We start from the raw sequence: 22,843 nt of genomic DNA on the forward strand, positions 1-22,843 counted from the left end.
CATACCGCCATTCCCCTGCTCTACAAGTGGAAAAAGTCAAGTACCTTGGAATTATTTATGATGGCAATCTTAATAGGCATCATCATATTGAACATACAACTTCAAAAGCGTCCACTACAATGGGGATATTAAGAAGAATAAGTCATTGTGACTTGACCCCCGGCGACAGGGTCGGGGGTCGAGTCGGCCATGTCAACCGAGTTAAGTTCCATGACATGAAGCATTTGTAAAGGAATGAATGTTATTGATAGAGGTTGACGCTTAAGTTTAGTCGGGTAAAAGGAGGATAAAGGTAGGGTAGAGTTCAAAACTCGCGCTGGATGCCTGTCTTCTGAGCAAAGGACCATAGCTTATTCTTGCAGCAGCTCATCCTCCTCCTCCTTCCCCATTGAGAGTGAGGAGAGTAAGCTGCGTGTGCATAAATGCTGCTAAGAAAAGCAGTTCCCACCCTGACGAAAACGAGTTCCCTTGTCGAAACGTTGGCTACAGCGCGATTTCTTGCTCTACCATAGTTAATCACCTAAAGACTCCATTTTCATGAGCACATCTGTCTCGCACGGTCTCTGCAGACATTCAATATGAATGAACTAATGTAAATTTGCTAGAAGGGCTGACACTATGGCCTATTTTGGGAAGGGATAGTAGGGACGTACTCTACGTCTCTCGGTAGATGCCTGTTCTTAGGGCGAAGTATCACAGCCACCCGACTGAGGCTCGAGTCATCACAGATGATGGGGGTATCCGCTCTTCCAAAAAGCATACAAGGTGATCTCACACTCCCTCTCTATTCGCTTGTTTTCCTTTCTTTATATGTAGGAAGTAAACGAAGTGCTGATTCTGGTCAGCGCACGCTTCGCTGAAAAGGTTATCAACATCAACAATTTGCAGTCGCCGTTCGTGGGCACGCGCCAGCTGGCGAAGAAGAAGAAGAAGAATTAGCCTTGCACGTGCTGTCGTTCGAGTCTTGATCTCGCAAGCAGTGGCTTTAACATAGCTCTTTTTTTAAAGTACAGAAGTTGAGATCATTGCCACCAGTTCCGCAACGTCAGAACGCAGCTGTCTACCGCCGTCGTCGGATCAAAGCGGGAGGGAAGCACGGTGGAGTCGCAGCATCACATCAAGCACGGAGCAAGCAAGCAAGGTCGTCGCAATCACGGGGTAAGACATATTTGGCCGCTGCCATAGCTACGTTTATTGAGGTACCGGTACGCGTGAAGCTAGACCTTTCCCGCAGGTGTAGCGACGTGCACGGAGTGATGAATTCACTAATTTCCCGATCTCACGCGTCAACGAGCACCTGCTTTACCTACGGAGAGCTAGCCCAGTGTCGATGACCTTTACTCTGCAGCAGAATGACTCAAGCGTAGATCAAGGCCCGTATTCACATATCTTGTCTTATGTAAGAGCACTTCCTCGTTAGCTAGTGTTCGAGCACCCACCAGACATGACAGCGATCGGCGTGGTAACGAAAGAATTCCCGCGAAGATGACCCATTCGTGTCTCTCTTAATTGAGTAACATGGTAACAATTATCCGCGGCAGTACAGTTCCTCTCAAGTGCAGCAAAATTTGCATCGCGTAAAAGCCCTGCTTCAAACAATGTGGATGTAAAGCGGCCAAGGTGAATATTTTCACGTTTGCAATACAAGTGAATAGACAAAAAAAAGTAGCGAAAGTTGATACGTTTGTGGTGCCGCTTATCCTTTCATCTCTCTATCAAAGAATTCACACTGTTACAGCATACAAAGGAAATGATATCACAGCAGTCAATGCTTTCAGTAGCTCAGGGAGAAAACCAGTCAGGTGGCTTGGAAACGTGGCTACTCTTCCTTAAGGATGTGCTCACTGGTGATTAATGTTGTACAAGTTCCCCTTGGACAACGCGGACGCCCCTACTTTAGGGTGCACTTGCATGGTGGTGATCTAGGTGATAATCTTGAGGAAGCTACGCTTTCTCCGGTTTTATGTCCATTTTCTTCGTACGATTTCTTCATCTGCTTCGGTTGCTTTAAAACAATGGCTCGCCTTACGTTGGGATGAGGAAGGAAAATGCAGTTTTCAGCTTACGACTGACACGCATCTCAGCGGGTTTGCATCGTATTGTTTAATGGGGCGTTTTACTGTATTTCAATAGAATCTCAGGACAGGAAAAGCTACAATCTACCGCTTTTGTCAGCCTATAGACTTGCAAGTCTACACTGCCCTCTCTGTAAGGTGATATGCAAGGTGATATGGTACTTGATATCGTTTCATAGTGAAAAGTCGTAAAAGAAAGCGACGCGATCGGGGAATTCATAAATCGAAAAGGTGACTCACCGGCATGGGATCGTTGCTTCTGTTTAAGGGCTGGTCACAGGTACAGCTTCAATCCATTCGCATTAGGTGCCCACAATACTAAACCTAAACCTCGCACCCTCTCAGCGATCCACCAAAGTCCAGATGCAAACGAGACGATGACTTCTCTGGGAGTTGCCAAGGAATCACGGGTTGCAGGTATGGGTGAAACTTAGCCACACCAAATATTACGGTCAGTCCTTTATACAAATCGTTGTAGTCCTTGTCCGCTCATGCTATATTGGTTGAAACGCAAATGGTCGCCCAAAACCAGATCATTCTTAATGTGCCAAGCCAGTTCCGAGGCCATATATGGTGACACATTGCAACCAAAGACCAACGGCTTTTTGGGGTCATGCATAAAGTTCTAGTACTGCGGCAAGCTGCAGTGATTTTTTACTTAGCCAAAAGCCGTTCTCTTGTTCAGTATGCTATGTCCAAGGTACCTCAATTACGATAAGTTGATTCAGTGGGTGTAGTGCAGTTGACAGGTTATGCAAGGAACCAACGATAAAAGTTGGGTACTCAAGCATTTCTGCAGCGGCTTCAGGTCCGTAGGTTCCGAAGCACTGAGCGGCTGTTTCGATCTATGCTGAGCTAGGCTGAACTCCTGCTGACGCAATGCGGTGGCCCAGCTATTTTGCTTCGTCCGTGTCAGGAACTTGCAGTTTTTCCAGTTTGAGTTCGATTCCAGCTTCCTTTAACCGCCTCAAGAACTCTATTCAAGTTGGATAAGTGACCTTAGTCGTCGAATCAAGTCACGAGGATGTAATCAGAATATGCAACGACGTGAGTCCGACTTCGCAGAAAACGTAATTTTTCTCTGGAAAATCGAAGGCGTGGACGTCACACCGAAAGGCAGACGAGCGTATACTAACTAGTGCGGTACCTTTCAAGTGTAAGGAAGTGTTAGCACCAATTCAAGACATGCCAACGTGAAATTTTGTTCCGGCGGACGTTTATCACAAGCGGCCACTCCCCGGGTCCCTGATCGCCGGAAGAAAGCGTTTGCTGCTGACGAAGCCGAGTGGTGCGGCGTTCCCGCAGGGATGAGTTTGGCACCACCGCCGCGTTGGGCCGAGGCTCCGGCGCGCGTGGTGGGGCAGCTGCACCTGCTGCTGTGGAAGAACCTGCTGGTGACGCAGCTCTACCACCACTACGTCGTCACGGCGGTCGAGCTCCTGCTGCCGGCACTGCTGTCGTACTTGTACGGCGTTCTCGAGCTGGACTTCTCGAACGCGTTGCCCGCCATGGAGGACGGTACGCGACGGCGGACGCTCCGGGACGCCTTCCTCGGTACGTGCGGACGTGTCTGACTCTGGCCGATCGAGTGCGCTTTAAAAGGGTACCGACACGAAAATTTCGGATTGTCATTCTTTTGCTTTGAATGAATATCATAAGCCCATCTACAACATACATAAAAAATAACTTTGGCAAGCGTGAGAGAGCCGTACACTCTTAAAAAATTTTGCAAAAAGTTAACAGTCACTTTGGCTAAAGAGGGTAAAGGCGAAGGCCTGAGCGCTCACGAGACATTCATTAAGTTACTTTGACATTCTCATTCGAATACGTTGTTACTTCCTGTTGCTTGTTTTCTCTTTACTTGATTTTATCTTCTTCTATTTTTTGGTCGCCTAGACGTCTTCACTGGTTCTGCGTGGTTAAGGGCGCTCTAGAACGGCCGTGACAAGTCTATGAAGACCAATAAAACAAATACGCAGGTTCACTGAATGGAATTTTCTTAACACTTTAAACGACGAGGGTGACTATGCATAGGTTTGTATATATGGTGCCGTCAACCATCTTGTGCTGCAGGCACGGTGAGAGGTGCACGGAATTGAAGTTAGACATATATATATATATATATATATATATATATATATACGGTGTCCTGCTCCGAACTTACGGTGTCCTGCTCCGAACCATCGTCAGTTATTTGCTCTTCGTTCTTCGAAGAGGCAGGCCGTGTGTCGAGTGAGCTCCTGAACAACAGTTTGCAATGTGGTGAACGCGGCTTGAATCCTGGATCAGGGGCTTCCAAGAGGCGGGACGTAATTCTAACGCATTTCACTCGCATTTGCCGCTAAATCTCCGCAGATTTTTTTTTCTTTCTGTCCTAAACGATCGATTTGCAAAATCACAAAGTTGATTGAAGCAACAACGAGTAAGTTTAGGCAAATCCATGTATGACCATCATTTCCACGCTCACTCAAATACCGATAGACGCTTGCGCCATAGTTTCCTCAAGCTTTCTTGTTCCGACAGCAATTGTTCGAACGCTCGAAGCGCATTCAGGCCGTCAGCGCTGCGTATACGTCATGCCGTCCCACTGACGGCGCGTACGCGGCTCACGCGCACAGGATTGAAGGGTCTCCGGAAACGCAGAGTGCGTCTGAGTGCTAAAACGACGAAGCGAAGTGGACGTGCCGTAAACACTACATATACGCTCAATCACCTCGGCGGAGGAACAAGGTCAGCGTCCCGCATTCGCTGTTGGCACGAGCGTTGTGGCAAATTTATATGGCAGTGAATGGAAAGCTGCGCGGGCGGAGCTTCCCGCACATGTGTTACAGCGCCAAGTATTTCGGAAGCCTTACGCAGCGATTTCGGCTTCTTAGAACATACACTGAATCTGCGTAGTATTCACGTGCGGCGTTCTGGCATTTGCTTAATATCAGAAGAGAAAAGCGTGAAACTAAGTCAAGCTGGAAATGGCATGCATTACTTTGTCTGGTTCCAATATTAAAAGTAATGTGTGTGTGTGTGTGTGTGTGTGTGTGTGTGTGTGTGTGTGTGTGTGTGTGTGTGCGTGTGCGTGTGCGTGTGCGTGTGTGCGTGTGCGTGTGCGTGTGTGTGTGTGCGTGTGTGTGTGTGCGTGCGCGTTTGATCGTGGGACTATAGATTCAAGAGCACCTTTATATGCTTATGCGCGCCTTGTGTCCGCGCGCTTTAGCTTCATCGCCAGAAGAAGTTGCCCGCTACACATAGCAGTCTTGCCGAGCTGCTGTGTGTATTCTCTGGTCTCAGCAGTAAACGCCAAGCTAAGGTTAGCTATGTATCATCTCACTGGGCGCTCACTAACGCTCAAGGTATCCCGCCGGTCTCATCTCGGGCACTGTCGGTGATGATCGCGGTCAAATATGGCTGGGCCCTTTGCATCGGGCCGGCAAATCGAATATGCACTATAGACCCGCGATGTCTGCAACGCCCCCTTGGCGGTGCTCATCACGCCAGCGTTATGAGACGCCTGGTAGCTGTTGGGGCGCTGTTCCTTCTTCCCAGCAGGAGCTGCCTTCCGTGCTGGTGTCGCCCCAACATGTCGCACCTTTGTATAATTATGAAAGGAGAAAATACCCTTTCATAACTTAATTTTCCATTTCATGATCCTTCCTCCTCCTTTCGGGCTTCACCGAGAACTGATTTGCCGCGTATAGTTCGAACACCGTCAGAGGTGTTAGAACACAACGCTTTCAATGCACGTGCACTTCTGTCGTTTGTCCATAGCATACGAGAAAGCCAGTACTGGTGCCTCTAATCTTCGAAACGGCAGGCAAGGAGGACGACACGCGAAGATGCGCGTACGATACCGTTACAGTCAAACGGTGTTCGTCAGTATAGTTTACGCGCACGCAGGTCGCGCTAACACGATCTCGCACTTTCTTCAATCGCTACTCGTTTCTTGTCTCAGCGCGATCAACTTGACGCGCCACCGTCGCTTCGCTTTCATTTTCGCAGTGTACTGGTCGTCTGCTCCGGAGCCTTACTTTCCCGCCGATATGATCCAGAAGACCCAGGCGGCTCCCAAGCCTCCAGCGCCGAGCAAGAACACGACGGACGAGAAGGTCTTTCACCCTTACATATTGTTCGCACACCACAGGTCACAAATTAGTTCCGGCTTAACCCTCTGGAATAAAGTTGAGCAGAGTAACTAGTTGGGCTTGTTGGTTGAAAATGGTGGAAGGCTACAGCGCGAGAACCGACGGATACAAAGGAGGCACACAAAGTGAACAGACACAGCGCTGTACTTGTGTACTTTGTGCGCTTCCTTTGTCTCCTCTGGAATAGCTGGCTAAATTTAGCGGGTAACTAGGAAAGTTCCAGTAGCCTGCGAATACATAGGCAGCTACAGATGGCGCCGATCATTTACGCTATTTAAACTGTGTGATATATAAATTTTGCTGCGAAACTCACGAGAAATCTGCTTACTATAGTATGCTTGTGAACAGCGGAAAAAAAAAAAGACTGGACACGATTTAACAACACGATCGTAGATCAGATAAGACAACATTAGACACGCTGGATTCGTGTTGTCTAATCTTTTCGCACTGTTCCCGAGTACTCTCGTAGGTATGCACCAGCAAGCTGCAGTTTTCAACCATTCTGCAAAGCCATACCTATATATGCGTGAGTTCGATGCACAAGGTGCGTTTCTTCTGTATACGTACACATCAAGACCTAACTGTAGTTGATTACGGGACTGGAATACTCCTCGCGGCGTTGGCTTAGCGGATATGGTGTTGTGCTACCAAGCGCGATGTGACGGGATCAAATCTCTCCTGCGGAGGCCGCATGATCGATGGGGGCGAAATGCAAAATCGCCTGCAGTCCCGTGCATTGGGGACGCGTTAGGGATCCCCTGGTGGTCAAAATTAATCCGGAGTCCCCCCCTAAGGCGTGCCTCATAATAAAATGGTGATTTTGGCACGCAAAACACCTGAATTCAAAGGGCGGAATACTTTATTTTTCTTAGAAAATTTGGGTACAAAAGAAAAGGAAGCACGTGGCCGGAAGTTTTGCGGCGTCACAAGTGCCACAATACGGATAAGACAGGTCTATACGCCTCCTTCATTGCTCCAGAGCACAATTATTCTACGCATGCTAAGAACTCCTTTAGTCGGCAATTAGGGTGAATGTTATTTAATGAGGGGTATACTAGAATTCAGGAAGGCTGTCACATTCGGGAAGCTTAAGGAAACGGAGTTGGGTAGCAGTTGACATAAGCATTGATAACTGGACGTTTAGAAGCAGTTTTGTTTGTGTTTCGGACACTTTGTGAGGTAAATGACTTATGTAATTCCACCGTATTTCCCGCGCTATAGTCCACAAGCGGTGCATATAGAGTGCAGTGTCAAATTTGGGCCTAAAGCTTAAGGCACCCCTGATAAATATATATATATATATATATATATATATATATATATATAAGCAATCGCGTGCTTATCTCTGTGTATTTTCCGAGTCCTCCTTCGCACGTGGTGATGCCAGCAGAAATAAGTATGGATTGGGTATCATGTTTGACTTATTTACATTTAAAAATGCACCGGCCTCGGTAGCTCAGTGACTATATGGCTTTGCACTGCTGAGCACGAGGTCGCGGGTTCGAGTCCCGATCGCAGTGGACACATTCCGGAGAGGATGGGATGTGAAAGTGCTCATGTACCGTGCTTCTGGTGCATGTCAAAAATTAAAACGAGGTGGCCAAAATTAATCGGAAGTGTTCTGCTATAAGGCCTCACCCTCACCAACTGTGCCCTCACTATATAAGGCCCTCACCAACTGTGCCCTGTTTGGGGACGTTACATCGCAAACATAATTTAAATGCATAGAAACAGGGTGTACATCTGGCACAACAAACTTTATGAATGTGTCAAGCGGCACATACTTGTTGCTCGCGGTCTTGATTAATACCATCGAACGCAGGAAGACGCATCATTGCACGGACACAAGCACAAAGCGAAATTATATTGCGCATATTTTTCGCACACGCGTACATAGACTGGAATCCGTACGCCCACCACATACACTGTGCGCATGCGCATGCACACGAACACATGAGTTTAAACACGCCCACGCACAAACACATCGAAGGCGACAATCGGAGTTCACGAAGACACACTTACTTAAAGGGTTATCTTTAACGTGTTGATAACGTCCCTGCGCTGACGCAACTTAGGTTCTCATTATATATAGTTGTCCTCCAAGTTGACAAATTCCACATACTAAGGCGCCGAGAGCGGCTTCTATAGTGATAGAAAGGAGGAGAGGTTGGGTAGGACTAAAGAGGTAACTCGCCGCCCTCATTTACGGTTGCAGGTGAACCTGCTGTACAAGGAAGGGCTCTCCGGCCACGTGCTCGCCTCTCTGCCCTTCGTGCTGGTGCTGGGAATGCCTCTGCCGGGTTTCGCGTACAGGGTCTCCATGGAGCTCAACAGCGGCGCCAAGGTATGCGGGTGCATACTTTCGACGCACCATAACCTCCGAGACCGGGCGAAGCTCGCGCCACGAGGTTTCGGAGGCCATGTTTGCACATAGCGCCTGAGTTTTAAGAACGTTAGCAGACCTTAGAAATAGCTTTCCCGCACAGCCTTTCATGTACTCCAAAAACCTAAATTACTTTGTGGGCCCTGCTCGTTCTTTTGGTACTCTATATTTGCGTCCTTTTGTATTATATACGGCCGATCGATATAGTGTGGCCCCTATTTCTAAATCTCCCTATTTAGGAGACCGTGTCATAGGGGATGATTAAAGGGTTCGAATCATTGGAGTGGCAGGGCACCGACGCTTCTCGAATGAAGTCATAGGGTTTCGCTCCTTGGAGATCGCTGAGCTGAAATTTTGTAATCAAGCGGTTTTGGGTTCTATTATACGCCCGAAGAACGTTATTAATCCGAACTGGCGGCGTGGTAGTCTTGGAGTGGAACGTCGGGTTTCGACACGTTTGTGAACACGTTGTCAAGAAGCGCACCATAAAATGATGTCACAGAGGCAAATATTTCTGCGTCACTGCTTTTTGGGCGACATTGAAGCGCCCAGAAATATACGCATTGCATAAATCGCGTCATTCGGTTGTCTCGCTGAACGTCATAATTTGAAGCGCTTTTTATCCGAGTACTTTCTTTTGTAATAGAAGTTCCTTTGACCGTTACTATGCAGCAGACTTGTGCGTAACAAGTTGCATGTAATTAATCGCCTGTAATTAACTACATTTATGTAGTTTTGTAATTAACGATTACTTCGTCTATTCGGTAACGCTGACTGTAATTCAATTACTTTTTTTCACTAATTGCATTTAACCTATTATTTGCTACTAATTGCTATTGAAGAGATAAGCTGTAACAAACTACGCAGCTTTGAGAACCCGAGTTTGGCGAAAGCTACAGTGGAACGTCCGAGGTTGGTGCCAGGCAGCCGCCTCGCAAATGCGCATGTTGAGACAGGCAAAGCTGAGGGCTCAGTACTCGTTCCCTCATCTTAACGCTCCATCAGATGTTGACCGACGAATCGAACAGCTACTGGTATATGTCTCAATAGCGAAGGCCACTTCGGACGTTAACACCAGAAAATCGCATGCAGAAGTGTTTTTTTTTTCAGCTTTTCATTAGCCCAAGCGGAAGCGTTTTCTCCACGTCCCAGCAACAATGATGCGCTTCACCTCGTAGAGGACTCAGGGGCTGAGCAACCACAGGTGTTTTGCGCCAGACTCGTATGCGTTACGACATCGCCCCTTCTCCTCCGCGCACACATCGAGCGAACTGGCTAAGCTCCCCGTCTTTCCCTCTTCTTCCTCCTGGAGCCAGTTTTCGTTGTTGCGGCTGATGTTTGTTCAACAAAATCAAGGGACGATGATAGACGAAATTTTATAAAAAGCAATTGTTAGCGCAGATAAGCAATGTATGAAGGGCTGCGGAGGACGCACTGAAAGAGCCAGGCCAGCTCGTTCTGTTCACTAGTACCTATATATGCAATGTTAAGAATTCCGAGGAAAGTAACGTAATCGATTACTTCTGCGTAATTTCTCATTTACTTTAGTTGGGCAGTTATTCGTAACGGCAATCAATTACATTATTTAAGGAAGTAATTGTAGTCGTAATCGGTTACATTTTTCTTCTGTAACGTGTACAACGATCAAGTTTTGCAGTATATGATGCTTTCGGAAAGGCTGACGTACCCAGCCGTGATACCGTGGCATTGAATTGCATGTCAGTATACAGTGATCGAGTGCGATGGTAATTTTGGAAAAAGAAAGTTGTGCTCAGCAGATCAGTGTTGTGAGCTGATCAGTAACGACAGCGGGTTCTGAGGAAATAGCGGAGGTCGCTCATTGTGCGGCACTGATCCGTCCGTGAAGCTTAATCTCGAGCGCAAGAGTGGAGCGCCCGTTTTTAGCTATGCGTTCTCACGCTTAACCGTTTCGTTGAAACGCTGAGCGAGACCGCAAGTTCGCGTTGCCCTTACTTACAACGTGTATACGGGCCCGTACAGACCTTTTAACGCGACAGCGTTAAGGAGCTTGTGTCGCAGAAAAGCCGGTGTCGGCGGCGTTGGCCATGAGCGAAAAATCCAGGAAGGCAATTCATAAATAAAAACAACTTGCAAGATGGGCTGTATCATCCGCGATGTGGCAGCAGTGCGTTCATGAACCCACAGAACTTCCGGTCAGCCATTTTCGACAGTCCAGTTAGCCAAAAAGAAAAGTATTTTGTCGCATAATGTAGCCACATATTCTTGATGTTTTCAGATATAAAACACGTGCGCCGCATGTCGAGTTCTTGTATAGGCGTTTTTTGTTGCATTTAACACTGCAGTTCGCTTGTCAAGCACTCCTACTCTGGAGCAAAACTGGTGCCAGATGTAGGGTCCTCTAATTTTTTTATGTTAATATAACTTGCGTTACTTCGGAGTGTTTAACCGGAAGTCTACTGGAGGCCGCTTTGCTTATTCTAAACTCGTTTGCACTTCTTGAATTTTCCCGACTTCTTCGAGCACCGATTTTGACGAAAGATGAATCTTGAAGGGTGACAACTGATCCCGCCTCGTTATAGGAGCTGATGGAGGCTTACGGCGTCAGCAGCAGCGTCTACTGGCTGGGCAACCTGCTGGTGGAGCTGGTCAAACTGATGCTCATCGCCCTGTCTCTCACGTTGCTCTGGAGCTACACGGAGCTGTTCAAGGGCACCGCTGCGAACGTGCAGCTCCTCCTCCTCGCGTTCTTCTTCGCCTCGTCGCTCGCTCTCTGCCTGCTGATCGCAAGCTTCGCTACGAGGCGTGAGCACCTTTATAACCCCATTTCCCCTCTTCATGCGCATATATGACAATATTGTCACTTTGGTGTACGGTGGAACGCCGATGGGCGAGCAGACATGCAGGCACAGACAGGCATTGACGATGTAACAGTTTGTGGAGGCGAACTGGCGACATCAAAGGAAGTGAAGCACGAACAACTGGCGGAGGCGAAACGGGATGAGCGGTCGGTGGTCGTTTGCTCCAATATGTTTGGCCGCTTTTTAGAATGCCTCGTTTGAACCTCCTAGAGGCGCTCGCGGCGCAAATTTTACAACGTGCCACGATAGTCACACTGTTAGTGCACCTGTACACTCATCCAGACAGATTCGACGGGCCCTGCCTTTATTGAAAGAACGGCGATGTTCAAGAGCGCATGTTCATGCTTATCGCCACATCCCTCACCCTGCTTAACGAGCGCCCCTGTATCTACCAACTTCCATCCTTTCTCAAAAGAAACGAAACCATTTAATTCACGCCCACAACCGACTTTATGATGTCCGTAGTTGACTCTGTGAGGCGCGCAAATTCAGAAGCCTTTGGAGTGAGGTGCAAGCTCCCCTTGTCACATTTCAGTGCTTGTTCGAGGTGTGGGCTCTGTGCGATACAATGCAGCCAAGGCTATAGGGCCGAACATCACGTACGCTTGCCGGCGCGCGAAAGCTCGAGCCAGCGCGCCTTGCGTCTGCCGCACCTCGCGACGAGTGCAGGTTTGAACCTACGAGACACGCGCCAGTGTGCGCCCGCTGGGCTCACTATTGTCGTCTTGGTAGACATCGTTTGGTAATTTTTTTGTGAGGCAGGCCACTTTGTTTCTTTACCAGGCTGTGTACCTGTCCCCTCGCGCAGAAAAAAAGATGCAAAGATTCTCTTGCAACGTGAATAACGCGACTGTCAACCATTCTCGTCTTCCTTGGAAGTGCAGCCATCTTAGCGCATTTCCTCGTAGACAATTACGCGGACGCGATTCGCAACCTACGCAAATAACTAGCATGCGAATCAATTTCGCCATCGCGGGTCGTACAGCTGGAGCCCGAGATGATCGTGGCACTTACCCACGAAGCATTTAACACCCTTATAGGTGTACGAAGGGTGCCTCGTTGTCGCATACGGCTAACATATATTTACGGAGTAAGATCGAGTCGTTCGTGGGTTCCTTTCAAGTTTTGTTGCGTACTTTTTGTGGCGAGTAAGAATGACGATAGCCGTGACAGACGACTCGAAAAGGGCTATAAATAAGCTTTCGCAGCTAATCGCTGTCAAATTATTGTGTCAGGTATCTCTGTGCTCCCATTTTTTTCACATCGCACGTGTAGTTATAGTGCTCGATGTCACGTGCAATAATTTTTTTTAGAACTCTACTCTCTTAAAAAGGGTTTACACCGTTTGGGTGGCATTTTGGTCCACAACAATAAGCGTCGTCTGTCTTGCCCGCATTTCCTTTCTTTAAGGCTCCGAGCCCTGTACTTCCGAGTCACGAACGGCGCGCTCGTTATCAGCGTGGGATAGCATTCTTGAGCAGCCAGCGTCGAGTTTTCAAGAGAGGAAACGCAAGCAAGGGAGATGACGATTGTTGTTGTGGGACAAGATAAGCCTCAAAGGGTGTAAACTTTTTTAATATTGTAAAGGTAAGGATGTTACCCATGGGACAAACCCAACACCCTTAGGGGTGTAAACCTTTTCGTAGCGTACGTACGTTCCCGTTCGCAGCCGGTGTGGCCGCCCTGTCTGTGGTGGTGATGACGCTGACGACGACCCTGCTGCCCGTGGTGTCCCTGGTGGGCTACTCGGTCGAGTACATCAACATGACGCGCTTGCTGCAGCTGCTGAGCTGCCTCATCCCGGACGTGGCCCTGACGTACGCCTTCACCATGATGCACATCAACGAGGAGCTGGGAGGCCACCTCATAACGCTCGACAACATGAGGAACTTCGTGCTGCGCGACGTGTCGCTCTACAAGATGGTGCACGCCATGTTGGCCACCCTGGGCGGCTGCCTCGTGCTCACCACGTACGTCGACAGGGTCTGGCCCGGCGGAGGGAGCTTGCCCGAGAGGCCGCTGTTCTTCGCCGACGTGAGTGCATGCACCGCTGCGAGGGGGACGCACAGTTCTCCGAATTTTGAACACAGCGCAGTCCCACGGGCAGATATATATAAGCTCGTGGATCTGTATTTCAAGAGAGGCCTCTTAATTTTCAACAGATGTACCTGCCCGTTGACTTCTCGGGAAAACTGGTTGTACAGTTAGCATGCTTAGGTTCTAAATATGTCATTCACACAATCCTCACGGAAACTTACGCTTAATTTTACTATGTCGCTCTTATATACCTGATACTCACAGACCAAGAAAAGTGCTGGTGTGGGATGGAAGTTTTAAGTGTCCTGACTAATTTACAAGGCAGCAAGGGAGGGGGGGGGGGGGGGGGTGGGGCGGCTTCGTCTTCAAAGAAGAGCGAAATAAAATTTCCACCTTTTCTTTCACGCGACCTCTTGGAGGTTGTATATCAGAAATGTGTTTCAGTAAAAGGCAACCTGGCCCTACTTGAACTTAACTCGACACTCTTCGATTCTTAAAATCTGGCACAGCTCTTTTTTGGCAGGGGGCTATTTGACCCCGCCCTGAACTCTTTCAAGACGAGGACGCATCAGGCACTTCCGGGTAATCACAAGTGTGCAGCGTTGCTCCAATAGCTTGTGTGTTGTCACTTCAGGCATTCGATGTCCGGAACCTGCGTGATTTGACATGACAATTCTGGCAATATGACATGCCACTACTATAGGGTATTGCAAGTTAGGAGTCATTTTCGTGACGCTTGTAATACTGCTCAAGTTTACAGAAGCGGCAGAAGTGTACAGGTAGCAGTATCTGTGAATGTTTGTTGTGTACGCCGATTTTGTGGAATTTACAAAAAAAAACAATAAAACTCGTAAAAGAACACTGGGGCTAAAGCGTAGGCTACGAGATAGCGCACATTTAATTTCATTATCCACGTAACTCAAATTGACTAGTTCAATAATGATATTCTCATGTTTGTATACAAGTTTTTTATGCATGTTAATAATGGTATTCTCATGTTTGTACACAAGTTCTTTATGCATGTTAATAAAGGACATGCGTCACTTTATTTCGTGTTTCTCTACATATTTTAACCACGTGGACAACACATATCCTTGCGCGCTGAACGTTAGAAGCAATAAGAGTTGCTTTAATGTCGTACCATCTGTCGTCCCTATTCTAATAAATTTAATAAATTTAACAAAACACAGGACGATTGGTGCTAGATGGCCCCAAGGAAAGGACCATTACTTGCAGCTGTCGTTTCCGAACGCGCTACTGGAAACCATGGCTTTTTCTCTAAAACATTACCAGAGGGCGCTGCGATTATTCAGCTACCACGAGAATTGTGGTTACTACTATATCTGTCTAATCTACGCTTGCGCCTACAAATTTTCGTTGCCGCGTTATTCATGCCGCTTTATGTCTGGAAATTTTCAAGCTCTTGTAGTTTTCTAAACACGGCAGTGCAATTATTCTCTATCCACGCGCGTCATCAAAGCGAATCGTTGCATTTGTAACCCAATATCTTTTGTTGAATATGATCAGTTTGCAAAGTCACAAAGCCCAGCATTCCCTGTAGTAGTTCTTTTGTAGGAAACTCTACACTGGAAACAAGCAGCTATTTTGCTTGTCGGCGCGTATGAGCATAGTTGCCAAGAACGAAGTGATCAATCTGTCTCGCTAAAGCGGTAAAGAGACGAAACGTGTTTCAGATGTATTTCCAGCTTGGTGACTATAACGGCATCAGCTCATACAATGCATCGTATACATGCTCGATTATTGCGGCGTATAATATCGGCCCCAATCTGCTGCATATGTGACGTCGAAACCGGAATATTTCTTGTGCAGATGTGAGTCGCGGTAAAAGGGCGTAGTCTGCGCGCATTGTGCAATAGACGCTGGCACGCCGGACGATGCAGCGCTGTAGATTAATTGCATCTATTTGTCCCTCAGACCGGTGTGCAGAGGTCGTGAGAACCACGGATGAGACAGTCGTGAGTGAGTGAAGGGGGTGAATTCGCAGAAGCCTTTTTGCCTATAGTTTGTTATTCCGGACGCGCTCTCAAATTTCGCCATATTGTGAAGTTCCAACGTGTTGGCATTTTGAACCAACGAGAGATGGTGTAGCACCATAGCCTGCGAGCCAATAAGGGCTGACAATTAAGAAGAGGGTGAATTCTGAAATATGGATAAGTTTGGCAGTATCCAGAATAGCAACCCTGGTTTAAAGCACAGGCAACCGGAACCGGTACATTCTTGCCAATGGCTACTGAGATAGGCCAGCGAAACGGACCTGGACAGCTAGGAATCATTTTAACGAATTCAAGCGCTGTTGATAGCTTGGGCGGTTGGTTGGTTCGGCTCTCACGACGCACGAGCACTATTTGCGAGGTGGAGTGTGCAGGAGCTTAGTTCCTGACCGCGGGGCTCTCAGCTTCGGTGCACATGTGCGTGCGTGGCTGTGGCGCTCCGCCGCCGAACACGAGGTGGCAGCCTTGTTTCCCACTCGCACAGACCGCACTGCGAAAACGCTCGTCTCCTTATTGCAAATCACACACATTCAAACGGTCGAATTTAATGCGAAGCGTTCCACAACAGCGTCTCCAAACCCCAATCTGTTACCCAAGAACGCTGATCGCATCAGTCATTCAAACTGGGTGATGATGATGATGATGATGATGATGATGATGATAATAATAATAATAATAATAATAATAATAATAATAATGATGATGATGATGATGATGATGATGATGATGATGATGATGATGATGATGATTTGTTGTCATCCCCTTTGAAACGGGGCGGTCCCAAATAGTCACTTAGCTTGCTCGGGTTTCTCAGGTATGCTATACATTCTTTTCATTGTAACATTTTTGTATACATCTCTTTCATCTTTTTTTCTCTTCCTCAAAACTTTATATACCTTGTACCGCTACTTACGCCTGTAACGGATCCAGTCGTATCCATTTCTTCCCTGCTTTTTTTCCCCCCAAAGCTCTACCTTGTCTCAACTGCTCTCCGGTTCATGCTTCCGTCCCCTTGTGTGTGGTCGACGAGCTTCTGGCGGTATCGCTACTTCTTGCTGAGGTCACGGGGAGCACTTCGAGCTGCACTGTTGGTTCGCTCTGGAGAGGCAAAAAATGAACGTCCGACCAGAAAAGGAGCAGGACACATTGGAGAGGGCTCTCTATCACCCGTATGCGTATAGGTTAGCGGCGTTGAACCGATAACCGCTTCTACCTCTAGCAGCACAGTCTCAGTTTGTTCGCTGTTGAGCTTGCTTTTTCCCAGCACTTTGCGTGATGACTGATCGCATTAGTCTCTCGCACCAGCCACCCCACAAAGGCGCACCTGGCATAATAAACTTGCACTCTATACGATGCGTCCAGAGCAAAGATGCATTTGGAGAGCTCTTCATGGTGTTCCAAATGTCCCATGGGTCTCGCGATGCTCTCCTAAATGCAAGAGCGTAATCAGAGTACAATGTTACGGGCACTCTTCTACGAGCCAAAAGCTTACGGAACGCTAGGAAAAAGGCGCTTGTAAAGATTCCATTCATATCAACGTGTCAAAGTGTAAAACAATGTCTTTCATCCGTCAGTCTCTTAATTCGCTTTTTATCTACCACATTAACAATAGCAATATATCCCCGACTGCACAATATAAGTATCTGGGCGTGCACCTTACACCTAATCTATCATGGTCTCAGAACATTACGCGTGCCTCTGCCAATGCATCCAAATCATTAGGGTCTTCGCGCGGGAACTTGCGCACGGTTCCATCTGCCTTCTGTAAACTGGCTTATTTAACGTTCGTGCAACCCCAGCTTAAGTACGCGTCTCCCATTTGGTCACCGCATCATAAATGCCTAATTGAAGCGCCGGAAATAACTCAGAATGTGGCAAGTCGTTTCCTTACTTATAATTGCAGCGCCCAGTCTAGCATAACGCAGATCAAAGCCGAACTATCGTTGCAGTCGTTGAGCAGTCACCGTGGTATTGCATTGACGTCGTTATTCCATAAATTTATTCACTCTGACGGATCGTCCCTACGTCATGCTTGAAACACCGCGTCCTTACATAGCGCACACTGCGAAATAATTTCAGCTATGGCCGCATATATGGCGTGACGCAAGCTTTTAACTTTTCAATACTGCCTCGGGCTATCTGTCTCTGGAGCAACCTTCCGGATAGCATTGCTTCGCCCAGAAATAATGACGCATTTTGCAGTAAGTTGGCCAAACATTTGTTTTCTACACGCTGCGCGTAAGGTTCAGTTAGTACATGGGTACTTAAACAAGAATATTACGTTTTGTATAACGTCCCAACGCAATGTAACTTGATGCTTTTATGCGATGCTTCTTGCTGTTATTGCTGTTATCTTATGCAACTTCTTACTGCTTTTGTGCAATGCTTATCCGTTCATTCCTTTTCCTTCTTTTTTTTTGACATCTCTCTGGTTTCTGTAATATGCAAATTTCTTCGTGTTGTGCCAATATTTGAATCCTTGTATGCATCGATATCTTTTTACCGATTCTATTTTGTTATAAATTCTACCATATGCCTCCGTCACCTTATGCCTCTTCGTAGCACCTATAACCCAGTAACCCTGTTGAATCTGCATTGCAGTACTTTTCGGCATCAAAATCTAGAAAACTAACGAGACGAGAAGAAACCAGACAGAGAGTTGCCCTTCGTTCCAACTTATTCTTTCGCAATGCCTGCATGCGCCCGTTTATTCGTCTTTTTTCTACAGTGCGACTCTTATATACAGTGCGACTCTTATCTTATTGTGCTGGACTCTTATCTTGCGGTATTATGTTTTCCGAGGTAGCCCGACTATTGGGGCATCAAGTACCATCTGTTCGGCTCTACACCGAGGGTCCGGCGTATTAGCACCGAGAAGTACACCATGGAACCAGTGCCACTGGATTTGCAGCCTTTCGTGGTTATCGACAAGCTGACCAAAGTGAGCATCGTGACCGCCACTTTAGTACCGCGTACGTTAGGTGAATGTCCAGTCGCACAGGAGTGAGTCGAGCTGGATTTGCCGCTTCACCAAAGGGATCTAAGATTCGCAGAACATTTGCGGACTCGCGCGGTCTTGTTGAAATGGACACTCAAAATTTGTAGGACACGCCTTCGTTATTAAGTTCTTTTTTTTTTTTGTTAAGGCCACTTCGGTGGCCCGTGCAGCTGAGCGCAGGGTTACAACGCAGGTTCGGTTTCCGGCCTCAGCTGCCTCATTTTGATTGGCGCGGCAAAAAACGCCCGAGCAGTTCGATTTAAGTGTGCGTCAACCAACACAGGTGGTCGAAATTGATAAAGCACCACTATGCCGTTGCTTCGGAACATTAAATCGCATTTTTTATGTTTTCGTTTTTAAGGAAAGCTGTTCTTTAAGTGGGAAAATTTTTGCTAGCTGCCATCTAGCTACCAACTCGGTGCGTTACTCGATGTTGACTGCGGATGCCCAGATGGGGAATACATTGCTTATTTGCAGCTACCGCATTATGTGGTATAGACCTACTATATATGCTGAGTAAATAAGGTGGGAGAAATACCACTGCCCGTGCCTGCTCAGTGTATATAGCGAGCGGAGCTAATTCCAATCACGAGGAATTTCGTCGAAATAATGTTACAGGAAAAAGAGTGTATGTATAAAAACTAATATCAGCAATCTTCCGAACAGATTTCATTGAAAAAAAAGTTGGGAGGCAGAGGGGTTTGTTATGTTACACTTAAGTGAGATGCATGCGCTAGCGCGGGCGAGCTGTCCTTGCGTGCCTGTTGCTGCCGACGCTGTCACTTAACCTTCGCACCTTGACACCGAAAGCAAGGCACCTCAGCGCTCGGTCCACCTAGTCACGGCGCTCCATTGCTCTGGAAATTTTCGACTGTTTCTCTTCATCACTTCAACGGGCGTGGCGCCCACCGTGGAAACTCTATGGCACCCTCTCCCGCTGAAAACCTGTAATGATCCATAGAATGCTACTGTGTTAAAACGTGTTCGAGTGGCCACGCTATATATACTGGGCCAAATCCGAAAGACGTGTCGCAATTTCGCCCGGATGGCGTAGGACTTTCATGCGTCAATTACAATCAAACAATCCACAAATCAATCTACAAATCAGTCGCGCCCTATGGACAGGTGTAAAGCAGAAACACACGATGCCACCTTACCTGATGTCTTTTACCTTGCACTATTTCCAAGGCCTCGCACGCGGGCAATGAACCGGTTGCGCAGAGCAAGTGCGAGCGGCATCACAAAAGCGGCATTTTCCCTTGCGTTCGATCAATTCTTCTTAGACAATTTATCGAAAAGTGGGACCCATCACTTCTAGCTTCGATGCCGCTCCGTTTCCCCGCAGAACATCGTCACGCTGTTCCGGTCGGTGACGGTCCTGAATAGGGTGAGCATAAAGTTGTACGCCGAACACGTCACCGTGCTCCTGGGAACCAACGGCAGTGGCAAGTCGCTCATCCTGAAGATCGTCAGTGGTCTGTCGAGGCCCAGCGGGGGCACCGTGTACGTCGGCAGTGGCTACGACGTGCGCCAGGACTTCTGGCACGTCCGCCACCTGCTGGGCTACTGCCCGCAAACCGACGCGCTGCTGGACGAGCTCAGTATCGAGGAGAACCTGTTCTTCTTCGCGCGCCTGCGCCATATGGGCAAGCGCAAGGCGGCCAGCGAGGCGCAGATCTCGCTCTACGAGTTCCAGCTCTTCAACCGGCGCAAGGAGAGGGTGAGGAGCCTCAACTTCAGCGACAGACGCCGCCTGCAGCTCGCCATAGCCATGGTCGGGTCGCCCGCGGTAAGTCGAAGCCTCCGCCGGAGCGTCTGACCAGATCCCAGGGGGTGTTGGAGGAGCTCGGCAGCTGGGGATCACTGTCTTTATGCAAAATGTAAACCTAAGCACCCTGCAGGTTGGCTGTAGTCTTCTCATAAGGACTGTTTCGCCTAAGAGGCTGAGAGTCGCGGGCATTCGCCTCCTTCCTAACAGAAGCAAAAAAAGCAACTGACAGTCGTGCGACGTAGGGAATTTTTGGTTATATTTCTATCATCGTCACCAGCCTTATAGTTGCGTCACGCGGACAGGGTCCATAATAACGGTTTGAAATCGAAATGCGTTATCAAAGCACCCTGAAGGATAAAAGCCTTCTCGCTTAGGATAGCGTGAACACGCGGCAGTCAAATGACTTCACTAAGAGAGATGCGTTATCGGGGATTGAAATTACTTCTTTCTTTCTTTTCTTTTTGTCAGTGGGGAAAGCGCGCAAGACCTTTGTAGAGAAGAAGTGGGCGCTGTCAGACTGCACTTCGTTCTCTCAATCTCTGGATAGCGTCTTTCTCATTGTCCGAGTTAGTCGACCAATGATATGTTATGCTGAAGGGTAACCCGGCCAGAGGAGACATTAATCAGTCCTTCAGAGATGTCTGAGTAAGGCACTTTGGCTTCCATATTTCGCCAATGTAAAATCTCTGAATCCGAGTCCGTGAGCACTGCTTCACAGTAATCTGTGCTGAGGAGTGATGTAATGCGCTACATTCGCCAGCTTAAATGATTAAAGACCGCGTGGCATGGCATCCCGTAGTGCATGCACGTCATTGCCGTGACGTCAGATCCCGATGTGAACACGATCGCGTGCTGCCGTTGGGGCGCACTATAGATGTTCTGGGTATCTGCAAGGTAAGTTGTTGGGCGAGTTGGTGCTACATGTTCATGAATACGAAAAGACGAGCACGAAGTAGGATGAAAAAAAGGAAGTGCCACCGAATGGTTGCTCACTTACAGCTATTCTTTTTTTTTTGTAGGTGCATAACTATATACGTCTTGCCGTTCTGACATGCGCGGAAGCAAACAAATGATCGAACTAACAGATGCTTCGCTATATAACGCTTTATGAACCGTGCTTTTTATCAGAATAAACTTCAGACTTCAAATCTATACACTTCGTCGAATATGATAGTCCTCAAGCAGTTCACGAACAATCACTTTCGACGAAGTGGTTCAGAATGCATTTGTCACATATCTGTTAAGCTGTAAAAAAAGTGAATGTGGTCCGATTGAACAACACTTCGAAACAGACATGCACTGACCATCCACCATTGGCTTCTGCGCTTGTCAGAATAGCAAGGTGCGCAAACTTGTGTGCCTTCCAGAGTACAAACTATAGTTGTATAAGGGAGCGCTACCCGTGTCGTGTTGCTTGTTTTCGTTCTACTTCGTGTTTGCATTTTCGCGCCCATCTTCCAGCATGTGCTCTGCTTTCCGCACAGTACCTCCTGCTGGACGACCCGACGGTGGGCGTGGACCTGGAGACGAAGCACAGCTTGTGGGAGATTATCCTAAAGGCGCGGCAGCGTTGCGGCATCCTGCTCGTCACAAACTCCATCGAAGAAGCCGAACTACTGGGCGACCGCATCGCGATCATCTCGCAGGGCGCCGTAGCCTGCTGCGGCTCTTCGATTTACCTGCGCAAGCGTCACGGTATCGATGCGTTCCTCGAGCGCTGCAGGATTCTCGGGCTCGTTGTTGTCATTCGACGATGCGTCCGCTGTTTCCCGTAGGCACTCGACGCGTGCACTTTCAAGGACCATTGTTATAATCGAAATCTGCGAGCGCCGTTGGCTACCTTTCGCGAGCTCGCACGAAGGAGCCAACCAGGCACGTGCGCGTTTAAATAGCTATTGCTTTTTACTGTCAACGAAAGCGAGCCTATGACTGCGGTAATATACTGTATATGAGAGCCTTTAACAACTGTCCAGTGCTTATAAGTAAAAATAAAGGATGTCTGAACTTGAGTCGTCAAATATGTGATGAAGACGCCAGTATGATACATTCGACCGGTTTCAACCACGGTCTGACTCGGTTTTCAGCGATGCGAAGCCAGCTCGACATTGTAAACACACAATGCCTGCCCGAGGCGGACGTTTTGCTGCTCCATAGCAATCGGAGGAGCCGCGTGACCACAATTTTGACCACGTTCGATCGCTCTCTTGTCTTGAACTTGAGAGCCCCTCTGAGCGCTTTCACGTATAGCGGACAAGAATACTTGCAAGGATTGCTTAGCTAACACTGTATAACGAAGCAGTTTTACTGTACACACTGTTCCTTTTACTGTGTTTTATTTGCTCGTTCTTTATGGTACTGACGGAAACGTCTTCTCTGTAATGCCGTTTTGTCCTGAGGGTAAATAAATAATATGATCCCGCATAGTATGTTGACCGCGGGCTAGGAAATGACACTTGCGTCTATCTTTTCATTTTTGTCACTCCCAATTTTCCAAAGTGATCAACAATGGGCGAGCAAAGGATGTCGCCGGAGCCGATATTTTCACAAGGAGACTTGTCGCCGTCGCTCACCTCGCCAAAAATCTGGTTTCA

General features: G+C 47.8%; 1 protein-coding gene across 3 annotated transcripts; it reads left to right on the forward strand.

The window, feature by feature from the left end:
* The first annotated feature begins 963 nt into the window (after positions 1–963).
* LOC126541278 (phospholipid-transporting ATPase ABCA3-like) lies at positions 964–22,579 on the forward strand. Of its 3 annotated transcripts, XM_055075807.2 has the most exons (9): positions 964–1,158; positions 3,381–3,629; positions 6,069–6,175; positions 8,427–8,555; positions 11,156–11,378; positions 13,104–13,468; positions 18,290–18,424; positions 19,827–20,270; positions 21,737–22,579. In XM_055075807.2, the coding sequence occupies exons 2-9, from the start codon at positions 3,383–3,385 to the stop codon at positions 22,025–22,027; spliced, it is 1,941 nt and encodes a 646-aa protein (XP_054931782.2). In that variant the 5' UTR covers positions 964–1,158; positions 3,381–3,382; the 3' UTR covers positions 22,028–22,579. The 3 variants fall into 3 exon arrangements, with proteins under 3 accessions (XP_054931782.2, XP_072142837.1, XP_072142836.1); XM_072286736.1 differs by lacking the exon at positions 18,290–18,424; XM_072286735.1 differs by lacking the exon at positions 8,427–8,555.
* The last annotated feature ends 264 nt before the right edge of the window (positions 22,580–22,843 follow it).

This window comes from Dermacentor andersoni, chromosome 3 (genome assembly GCF_023375885.2).
Source record: "Dermacentor andersoni chromosome 3, qqDerAnde1_hic_scaffold, whole genome shotgun sequence".
NCBI classification, from domain to species: domain Eukaryota; kingdom Metazoa; phylum Arthropoda; class Arachnida; order Ixodida; family Ixodidae; genus Dermacentor; species Dermacentor andersoni.